The sequence below is a fragment of the Magallana gigas genome, chromosome 8 (assembly GCF_963853765.1).
Source record: "Magallana gigas chromosome 8, xbMagGiga1.1, whole genome shotgun sequence".
Lineage (NCBI taxonomy): Eukaryota > Metazoa > Mollusca > Bivalvia > Ostreida > Ostreidae > Magallana > Magallana gigas.
Window position 1 is genome coordinate 47,310,650 of NC_088860.1, and position 11,980 is coordinate 47,322,629.

The 11,980-nt window shown below is 35.7% G+C and overlaps 2 protein-coding genes across 2 annotated transcripts in view; both read left to right on the forward strand.

The window, feature by feature from the left end:
• Window positions 1-11,980, forward strand: part of LOC136269577 (E3 ubiquitin-protein ligase TRIM71-like) — an 85,597-nt gene that overhangs the window by 40,920 nt on the left and 32,697 nt on the right. The gene's annotated exons all lie outside the window — the stretch shown is intronic.
• Window positions 11,585-11,980, forward strand: part of LOC136270521 (dynein axonemal heavy chain 2-like) — a 38,325-nt gene continuing 37,929 nt past the window's right edge. The window contains exon 1 of the mRNA XM_066068192.1: window positions 11,585-11,735. Within this exon, the coding sequence (XP_065924264.1) occupies window positions 11,617-11,735 (119 nt within the window). The 5' untranslated portion in view covers window positions 11,585-11,616. The remainder of the gene's footprint in view (window positions 11,736-11,980) is intronic.

Genomic DNA, 11,980 nt, shown 5'->3' on the forward strand with positions numbered 1-11,980 from the left:
ATTTTTTTTAGCAAGATCTACTGTACTTAGTTGTCAAGATATTTTGATACTGTAATGCTAATTTGATCAGAATTAAGGCATTTGTTGCTCAGGTGAGCGATGTGGCCCCTGGGCCTCTTGTTTAGTTTGATTTGTATTTATATATCTTTGGTTGATTTTATGTACATTTATTTTGCAAAGAAGACTGTTTGTTTTGCACTTATGGTCATTGATAATATTATTTTAGATTGCTGAATTCAGATTATCGTTGATTTTGTAAAATTGTATTTTTTGCCCTTTCCGCTGCCCATAATCAATTGTTGCTTCAAAAACGATAAGTATCAAACGACTGACAAACCACAGGCACTTGTTTCTGAGAAAAAAAATTACCATATAGTATGTTTATTTTTTTTTCTTCTCAGAAACAAGTGCCTGTGTGACAAACATACGCATACAAGTACAAACAGGTTTTGATAAGAAAAAACTGCACAGTTGTGTATTGGTGACTTTATCATTGTGCACTAGAAATAAATAAAGGTAACTGCACATTTTTAACATACGTGAATAGCCACGGTAGTTGAAATGCACAAATATACAAACGCAGAAGCGCAAGCTGTGCAGCATATAGTATTTTGTCCGTTAAGCAGTCTGATTAATGTCCCTGAAGAAAATATCAACGCGCATTCTAATAATGTTGTCTTAAATATGGGGTATCACGTGAAAAAACGGTACTCACTGCTTCTAATTCTATAGGACGTACCTCTCTTTTGAACATTGACAATGGGGTATTTAAATAGGTTGATATAAGTCCTCGTGTGCAATAGTTTTTAAATGTGAGCATAGAAATTGAAGTTCAGACATAATTGTCAATATTAATTTCATAAATTCTGAAAAATCATTCAAAATGAGTTTCCAAAGGACAATTCAAAATGGTATATATTTTCAATACGCTTTGTATACACTGAAACTTGTAGTAGCCCACAATGCCTTGCAACTCATTCAATTGATTGGTTTGTCGATAGAAGTAAACAGATGGCTAATTTAGTATGCAAATTTATGCCGACGTCACAAAATATAGTGGTCTCGACCTGTTGAATAAAGATCTAAGAATCGCTGTTCTCTTATTTACAGAATTGTCCACAGTTGTGAAGAAATCGTTTGACCATGAACCCTGAGTACAACCTCCAGGATTTGGTACGGTGTCATCTCTGTGAGACCCCGCCCCCCCCCCCCCCTCTACACTGTGTCATTTGTAACATACATCTGTGTAAAGACTGTGAGGGGAAACATCTTTCTGATAAATCCAAACAACACAAAGTGGTGCCATTCAAATATCGTGGATCTTTTCCTAAATGTCAAAAACATTCCACAGAAATATGTGACCAATACTGTGAACAATGCAACATTCCCATTTGTGAACGCTGTGTTTCCTCTAAGGAACACCAAACTCATGATGTGGAAGATATATTGGAAATTTTAAAATGCAAACAGATTTTGATACAGAAAGACTTAAAAGATTGTGAAAAATTAATTCATCCTAAATATCAAGAGATTCTATCTAGCATTTCAGAGCAAAAGGCTGATCTGAGAGAAAACTCCCAGAAATTGACAACAGCAATCAACAAACATGGAGAAGACTTGCACAGAGAAATAGACACCATTATACAGAAACTGAAATCGGATCTTGATGAAATGGACACCAAACACCCGGTTGTCCTAAATCAACAGGAAAATGAAATCAAACACACCATATCTGGAAATATCACACAGAGCATTGCTGATCTGAAGAAGTTACTGGACTCCAGTGATCAGCTCAGCCGTGTCTCTGCCTACAAATCCAGGAATGATGAATTCAGAAGATTGCCTCCTAAACTCACCGTGTCCTTACGAAGTTTTACCCCTCAGAAGATCAACAAAGAACAGCTTTATCAACAGTTTGGTTCTCTGTCAGCGTCATCTATAAAAACAGAAGAACATGGCTACACAATAGATTCTTATTGGGACAGACCGCTCATTGATGTACCACTGATCATCACACAGATAAACACAGAGTATTCTTTAGGATTACACAGTGTGTCCTGTGTGAGTGATGAATTAAGAACTGTGGACGTGTAGCTTAAATAACAACAAGATGAGACTCTACAACTTGCAGGGGGAACTAGTGAAGTCAGTTCAAACCAAGTCAGGGAACGAACCATGGGACATAGCAGTGACAAGGATTGGGGATCTAGTTTATACTGATTACTTAGATAGAACTGTTAACATAGTGAAGAATACACAGATACAGACAGTGATCAGACTACGGGGGTGGAGACCTCCTGGTGTCTGTAGTACCTCCTCTGGTGACCTCCTGGTTGTCATGGACAGTGATGATAAACAAACAAAAGTTGTGCGTTACTCTGGCTCCACAGAGAAACAAAGTATTCAGTACGACGACAAAGGACAACCTCTCTATGCATTTGGTTACAATAAATACATCAGTGAGAACAGGAACCTAGATATCTGTGTGTCAGACAGTAGAGCCAGTGCAGTAGTGGTGGTCAATCAGGCCGGGAAACTCCGGTTTACCTACACTGGTCCTCCCTCTACTACCAAGGGATCATTCTATCCATGGGGCATCACAACAGACAGCCAGGGTCGGATCCTGACAGCAGACCTTCACAACCGCTGTATCCACATCCTGAATCAGGACGGACAGTTCCTTCGCTACATTGACAACTTTCGTTTACAGAATCCACGGGGTTTATGTGTGGACACCAGAGACAACCTCTTTATGGCTGAACAACACACAGGTAAAGTGAAGAAAATACAATATGCCATGTAAACAAACAATACAGGTGACAATACACAAACAATAGATGATGTTTAACTACATTTAGATAGACTACGTATATGTATTAATGTAGCACTGTTATTGAATGAAAATGTTTGTTTGTCATGTAAACAAATTATATATGGACATTTTGTGTACATGTTTATTGATCCCACGTAAAGAATTGTTCTACATAGGGATGTATTTTAGTTTAAATAAGTCCAGAGGGCTCACATGTTTTATACAGCACAGTTCAGTTTTATATAAGATGAATTTTACTAACAAAACATTGATGCATTATGTGCATGATGGCTTCATTTGTTATTGACTTCATATTAAGACCAATTCTATGTAAGAATTAAGATTTATAAAAGGGTCTGGCCACGCATAGTCACCAATTTTCCTTATATTTCATACATTGACACACTTAGGTGTAAAACGCAAAAAACCAATAAAAATTTGTTGCTAGGGGTAACCGTTGCCATGGTAATCGAGGCTAAATATGGGAAAATAGCGAAACTTACCTACTTTGAAGCCATATTAGAAGGTTTTGCCCACTAATGTAAACTACCAAACACATAAAACAGCCTTGGTCCTATTTTCAATTATTTTATTATATCAGAAAATTAATGGAGAAACCAATACTTTTAAAATGTTACCATGGAAACCGTTACAAATTTTTGAAATAAGTTTTTTGCGGTTTTTTAATAAGCCGAAATAAGAAACTGTTAATTTCTTACATTCATATCAATGTCCATGCTATATATATTTTATTATGAAAATTTACATCCGTTGCTATGGCAACAAGGCCAAAAAATAGGAAAAACTAAGAAATTGAAGATGATTTCGATATGCTTTAATTCCTAATTTTAGATTTTTTTTGCAATTGTTTAAGTTGGAACTTGTAAAAATGTATCTAAATTTTTATTATATACCACAAAAAGCTTTGTTATGCAACAGAGAAGTGTTGTTGCTATGGAAAATTAAGTTGCGTAAAAAATCACACAAAAATTCTTACTTTTTGAAAAGTCCATAGCAACGGGAGTTATTTTTAGAAAATTTCAGATTTTTTCTAAGTGTCATTAAAGTTAAGGGCATACTTCATTTTTTCTCACCATTTGATTTTATATATTTATTCATTATAAGGGAATAATATCCATTCAAAGATGCCTAAAAATATTATAATTTTCCTTTTTTTTAAGCTTGTTACCATAGCAACGGTTCTCAATTTTCATATTTAAATTCTTAATTGCACAATCATAATAGTGTTTACCAAAAAATCCAAGATTTGCACTTTTTATTCAAATTAAATGAAGAAAACAGATTTTAAAATTTCTGGTAACCATGGAAACGCTCTATAAATATGCGTTTCTCCATGAATTTTTTTCTTTTTTTTTTTAAAATGACAACTATTCTTAATAAAATATTCTACCCTGGAAACCCCAAGTTCTGCACATTACTCAAAATATGTTCTCAAATAAGCATTAAAATGCCATTTTTACATCTTTACCCTTGGTTACCATGGCAATGGGACCACATAGCAACAAACAAATGGTGTTCGGTTTTTTTACTTACTAAAGTCTATCAAATTGTCAAGTATGAAGAAAATCCGTGACTATGCGTGGCCACCGAATTTTGATTCTTACATAGAATTGGTCTTAAGTAGTCGACAAAATAAACTTGTGTTGACATCATTTGTTCTACATTTGATGTATCCTTTTATGATTTTGCATGATTACCGTATTTAGATATTACTGGTAAATTATGTTGATGCACTACTCATAACATATTGAGTTTAATAGAACAACCACAGTACATTTGTTTATCTGAATTATGTCCTTTATGTTCAATTATTTGATTTTATGGATGGCAGAATGTCGGATCAATAGTTGTGAATTTTTGCATTTTAAAATTTCAAATTTTCAAATTTAATTTTGAAATTTGTTTTGATTATTGCATATCTTGATGGGAAAGGTGGCTCGGCATTAATATTTTTTTCACCAAACTCTGTATGCGACTGTACTTTGCTTGGTTCCTTAGTTTTTAATGCAAAAAAAGAAAATATATATAATATGCTAAGTGGTCATAGTATTAGGTCAGTCACTCAAAGGTCACTGGTTCAAGTCCTGCTGTGGTCACTCAATTTAGTGGGACCATGTGTCCTTATATAGACAAGGAACTTATCTTTATTGTCAACACCCACACAACTGTAAAGGGTTCCGGATTAAAAAATATGCCAGGGAATAACCTATAATGGACCGATGTACTTTGCAAGGGGAGTCGAGGTTTTTCATCTGCTTAGCAAACACCTGTGGAATTAGCACCAAACATACACACCTTAAAATTTGGAGAACCTGGGGTCAAAGATCATGGAGCCACCTCTTCTTGACATCCAGCAGGTGGTGGAGGACTCCTCAACCAGAACCCCCTAATATGTGTCCTGTCCCCAGGAGTGGTCAGTATCTTTTAATAGACTCTGTGACTTCTAACAAGTATATAATTACTTTGAGGTGATATAAGAGTTTTTTAATCATTGTGATATTTTATCGATTGCTAAAAAATTTGCAACATGAAATATTGTAGCATACTTATCTATTAATTTTTCATTACTGTGATGAGTTCCAATTGTAATGACATGTACCTCTCAGTGAGTGATGGATCATTAACCTCCCCAGTGTTTGGTCTATCTGTGTGTTTGTACAGGTCCCCTCAAGTTCCCTAATTCAGAGTTTTATTCCCTCTCCCATAGCAAGTAGGATGATCAAACAGGACATGAGACACCTTAAGATTCGAAGAACCTATCAGTGGGTTCAAAGTTCACCAAGCCACATGTCCTTGACGTGCAGCAGGTGGTGAAGGACTCCACAACCAGGAACCTCTCATATTTGTCCTGTCCCCAGGAGTGGTTAGTATCTGCGGACTCTTTGATTGATTTCTTCCAAATTTTGAAACAGTGTTTTAAAAAAGTGTAATAATTTTTTTATTAGAAATGATACAAATGTTTACTATGTTATAAATTTATTTTATTGCATCCTTGAATAGTTTTTAAACTCTTTCAGATCTTATTTACGATTTCTCTAGGGTACGTTGTCTCCAAGAGGAAATGTACCTGTACGTTTTTCTTGGAGACATGTTTCTCCGGCATTCTATAGTATGTTGTCATCGATGTATTTTTAAAAAATCTATAAAATCTTTTTCTTTTATTGGGGATGATGGATAGCGACATTGCCATTGCAGAGAAAATATATAACTCGTCATATATTTACCCCCACCAAGTATGATTCTTTCTAATTCTTACAGAAATTGAATGTAGTTCATCGCTCTGGAAAAACTGACATGACTGAAATTTACACACACCCCACCCCCTTTATCGATTGGTCGAAACCTTCATCAACTAGCTATTTAGAAAAATCAGGGACAGCACAAAAAAAATAACGACGATATATCATACTTTCCTGTTTCTTTTATCTAATGTGCTAATGACATCTACATTAAAACTGATGTAGTTATTTTTTTTTAATGATCAATTTATATATTTATTTAAAAATAGTGTCTCTCTGGGATTAAAGGAGGGGGTAAAGTTATGTCTCCCCCACATTATGTGTGAAGTGTCTCTTAGGGATCAGAGGAGGGGGTAAAGTTAGGTCTCCCCCACAATAAGTGTGCAGTGTCTCTTAGGGATCAGAGGAGGGGGTAATGTTATGTCTCCCCCACAATAAGTGTGCAGTGTCTCTTAGGGATCAGAGGAGGGGGTAAAGTTATGTCTCCCCCACAATAAGTGTGCAGTGTCTCTAAGGGATCAGAGGAGGGGGTAAAGTTATGTCTCCCCCACGATAAGTGTGTAGTGTCTCTTAGGGATCAAAGGAAGAGGTAAAGTTATGTCTCCCCAACAATAAGTGTGCAGTGTCTCTTAGGGATCAGGGAGGGGGTAAAGTTAGGTCTCCCCCACAATAAGTGTGCAGTGTCTCTTAGGGATCAGAGGAGGGGGTAAAGTTATGTCTCCCCCACAATAAGTGTGCAGTGTCTCTTAGGGATCAAAGGAGGAGGTAAAGTTATGTCTCCCCCACAATATGTGTGCAGTGTCTCTTAGGGATCAGGAGGAGGCGGTAATGATATGACTCCCCCATGATAAGTGACTAGTGTCTTTCTTCCATCAGAGGAGTTAAGTTAGGTCTCTCCCATAATAGTGGGACTAGTGTCTATCTGGGATCAGAGGAGGGGGTAAAGTTAAGTCTCCCCCAAAACGAGATCCTGCCAAGATTTCAAAATTCTATCAGTAAATTATCCTTTTAACACATAGAAGAGAGACTAGTTTTTAACTTTCATACTAATATTTGTAGCAGGTCAGTGCCGTATAGGTTTTTATCAGTACTTCGCGTTGTGTTTTTTTTTGTTTTGTGACTGAATTGGACCTCTACATTACTAAACTTTACTAAATTATAAATAAGGTATGAAAAAGACTTTATTCTCAATATAGATAAACCAGATATAATAAATCAAACTCAAAGTAAATGAAAACCAAGATTAACAACCCTTTATAAATTTATTATAACAAAATAAGAACACAAGTCAATAGCAAGTACTTAAAATCCCCCAACCCTAAAACCTAACTTTAACAGGGACCTTAAATAGACAGACGAGACGGGTCGGGACTCAGGAAAAAAGTAGCTAGCGAAACCAGCTGTCTCCCTCGTCAAATAAGGACTTACATGGGTTTATATATGGGACAGAACAATAGACAAATGTCATTAAAGTTATTGGCTATCGTATAAAGTGGGCGTTACCAAAGTAATAGAATAAATCACATCGGGATCGGAATACTGATAATAATAAATAGAAACGAAATCCCGATCTACCACATTCCTCCCCCGTTAAAGACAAATGCTATGCATTTGACTAAAATCAAGTAATAGATAAATAATAAAAGTAAGCAACCAAATTTCCCTCAAAACATACATAATGCAAAATAAGCAAAACATAATCAGGTGAATATGTCACATTGCTAACTTCACCGTGGCTTCACAGTACCAGTCTCCATGGTTCTCAGCAATCACGAATTGGAACACATTCCAGAATAATATAATACAGTGGATACAACACAACATTTACACACGATTAACACAATAATTACGGATATCGCTGATTCCAGGGTGAACACAGTGGATACCGGTATAACATCAGATATTATGAAGACGATCAGACACTTGAAATATATGGAGTTGAATGTATCAGGTTCCAGTCCATTTCCAAATCTCACATTGGTCAACCTGGTGTCTGGATAAACTGCAATAAAACTGGTTAATACGTGGTCTGAAAAATCAAAAGAATTATTAATAATCATGTCATAAATATCATTAACTGAATCCATATATCAAATCATCACACAGAACACAGAAATTTACAGTACATGAAAGTATTATGTTTACACGGGTTATTAACAGGCATACTATCCCAGTTTTGTCAACAAGATCGACAGAGGACAGTTACTGTTAGACTAACCTACTAGATTTAAGCGTGTTTAATAACCTATCAAATTTTACAAAAAAATCTAATTAGTTTATAAGCCACAAAAATAAACAAATCAACGAACACGTAAATGCTACACCGCTCTAACTTTCAACTGACATTGTTATATAAAACACATTTAGCCAATTCCCTTCGGATGCTCAGGTCGGCAGTAAGGGTCCAATACTGGGTCGACGGGCTTGTACATAGAAGTAGTACCCACGAACGACAACTGTAAGGGGATTTCACCGCTCAGACAAGAATTAACTTTACCAGGGGGAACAGTTCTTCCATCGAGCTTCCATTCCATGATGGAATTCGCCATGTGCTCGTTCTCTTTCTTTTCATAAATTTTAACCAAAGGTGCAACTGTATCAAAATCGGTCTGAAACTCAGTGTTAGAACACTCGGATTCATCTGTTACAGAATTAGCCTACATGTAGAATTGGTTAAGTTAACAGGCACATCGTGTGTTGTAGTAATTTCACCAAAACATGCATTTTCTTCGGAACATTGAACTTTATCCGGCGTTTTACCAGTTTCTGTGTGGTTCTGCGACTCTCCCTCGAATGGTCGACTGTGTTCGGTAAGGTTTGAACGGCCTGAAACTAATGACCCGACCATGGCATTAGTCCCTGAAGGTTTTTCGAGAGTAAGAGTTGTTTCTAACGAGCTTGAACTTTCAGAACAATGACCAGCCAGATGGCACGATTTACTGGTAATATTATGTGAAAAGTTTTGGCAATCAGACATGTTTGAATTCTGTAAAGACTCAACTTCATCAACAAAATGTTCACAAAACGCTCTCTGAATTTCTTCTTTAATAAATGCTTTTAAATTATTAAAATCGCTGTCACTTGTGTGAACTGAAACAGGCATTTGGTTCGCAACAAAAGTACTTACGACACTCTCATATTCTATTGCTAAACCTATCGCTTTCTCAATTGTGGCGGGATGTTTAAACTGAACATGATTTTGCAAATCAATATCCCCTAAACCAAAGATAAACTGGTCAACAATATGGGGTTCTAAGTATTTATAGGGAATATGTGGATATGATTTTAAGGCTAACCTTTTCAAAGCATAACCAAAATCTTCGGCTGTTTCCCCATTTTGTCTACGCGCTGTTTTAAACTCAACTTGGTAAACTTTCACGTTTTCTCCGGGATTGAAATAGTTTTTACAAATTTCTTTTAAAACATCATAATTGTCAGACTTTGTCACAGGAATTTCGGATAACACATGTCTTTCAGACCCCCGTAAACTCATAATAAGCTGACTTGCACATTCTATCTTACTCCACCCATTCCACTTAGCAACCTGTTCAAACTGAATGAAAAATTCATGAATGTCAAAACTACCATCAAATGTTGGGGACTTAATTTCTTTTCTATACTTTGAATGACGTAACTGTGCCAAATAATTGTCAGATTGCACGTGCGTTCGATTCTCGCTTGACGTTTGTTTAACATTTTCAAAAGCAAGACCATTTTCAAAATACTTTGTTTTGAGCTCTCTCTAGCTCTAAAAAATCACACTTTGCTGATAACTCTTCTATCTGTCTATCAATAGTAATTACTCTAACTTCGTTGGACCTATCTGAACTTTCATAAGGGACACCATTCCCGGTCTGAATATGTGCTGGGGGAAAATTTCTCTCACGCAAAAATTCTCTATCATTTCTAAACATAACTGCATGATGAAAAAATGCAGCGTAAAAATCAAGTACAAAAATAGTCTAATAAATATTTGAACTCACGAACAACATGAATGAATTCTCAAACCCACAAATCCATTACAAAGACAGCGACAGCTAAAGAAACCCCAAAACACAGTACAATAGAAACTGACAACAAAAGAATTCAGCCAAGTCCGAATCACTGAATAGGGCTCTCAAAGTGAGTAGCACGTGCCACTGACCATTGTAGTACAAACCCTATCCTGGTCACGGCACCAAATAATGTAGCAGGTCAGTGCCGTATAGGTTTTTATCAGTACTTCGCGTTGTGTTTATTTTTGTTTTGTGACTGAATTGGACCTCTACATTACTAAACTTTACTAAATTATAAATAAGGTATGAAAACGACTTTACTCTCAATATAGATAAACCAGATATAATAAATCAAACTCAAAGTAAATGAAAACCAAGATTAACAACCCTTTATAAATTTATTATAACAAAATAAGAACACAAGTCAATAGCAAGTACTTAAAATCCCCCAACCCTAAAACCTAACTTTAACAGGGACCTTAGGTAGCTAAACACAGTTTCGTATAAAATCCAGGAGGTTTTTCTCTGGGGAAAAGCATGATGGGTAGGGATTTTCCTGCTATTTTTATGCGGTATACATGAAAATTAATTTTTTAAATTCTCAGTTGCATAATATAGTGGATTATCTGTCGAATACATGAAAAAAGTACGTAGAAAAATTTAAAAATTAATTTTGTGAGACTCTAAAATAAAGGGAGGTAACTCCAAAAATATCCGGATTTAACACATGCAGAATTTCATGAATTTTTTAGCGGGTGACATAGCTCTTTAAAAAGCTGGCGAATGTACCCTGAAAATACTATCAAACGATGCTTAAGGACTTGTTCTTGAAAATGTACAGAAATTAAAATTGCTGATTTGGTTGCATTCTGCTTTTAGGGGGAGCCTAAAATGCATGGCCTTTGGTGTACTGCATTTAGAGGCATCCTTTTGTCTATTTTCCGTATGTTTTGAGTGCCAAATAAATTCTAGCATTAAGTAACATGTGCCTTATTCTTAAATATTTAAAAAATTCACAATTTTATCTTTCTATTGATATACAGATATATATGTAACATGTTTTTACAATTTATTTTTATAGGGGTCAGTTTTGCTTTCCCCTCATCTGAAAACGCCCTTATAACGTTACATATAAAACTGTGTTTTGCACCCTTAAGTAGACAAACGAGACGGGTCGGGACTCAGGAGAAAAGTAGCTAGCGAAACCAGCTGTCTCCCTCGTCAAATAATGACTTACATGGGTTTATATATGGGACAGAACAATAGACAAATATCATTAAAGTTATTGGCTATCGTATAAAGTGGGCGTTAACAAAGTAATAGAATAAATCACATCGGGATCGGAATACTGATAATAATAAATAGAAACGTAATCCCGATCTACCACATTTTAATGACAACTTTTTTCCTTACCAAAATTTTGCATATCAAAAATTATTCAGTTAATGATGTGTCTTGTCCTACAAAATACTTCAGATATATAATAAAGAATTGGATTAATCAAGAGTTTTTTCAATTTCAGGACAAACTGAAGCCATCGTTAGCCAAGATGTTCTCTGTGATGCACAAGTCTGTATCGGAGTACTCCAAGAAGATGTTGGCGGAGCTCCGCAGACATAACTACGTCACTCCAACCAACTATCTGGAACTGGTGTCTGGATACAAGAAGTATACAATTTATTCTCTTGTCATAAATCTCATATTGAATTAATTTTGTGAAACGTGTGCAATTGTGAAGTAACTGGCAAAATGTAGTGAAACTGTAAATTCCAGTGGTCAGAGTATTTCCAGTGACAGGGATCAGTAGACATGAAGTTTCTCTTTGATGCTGAAATTATATTTGGTTCATTAAAATACATGTATTTTGTACAATGAATTTAAGTCCCGCCAATCTTTTTGGAACTAAAAAATTA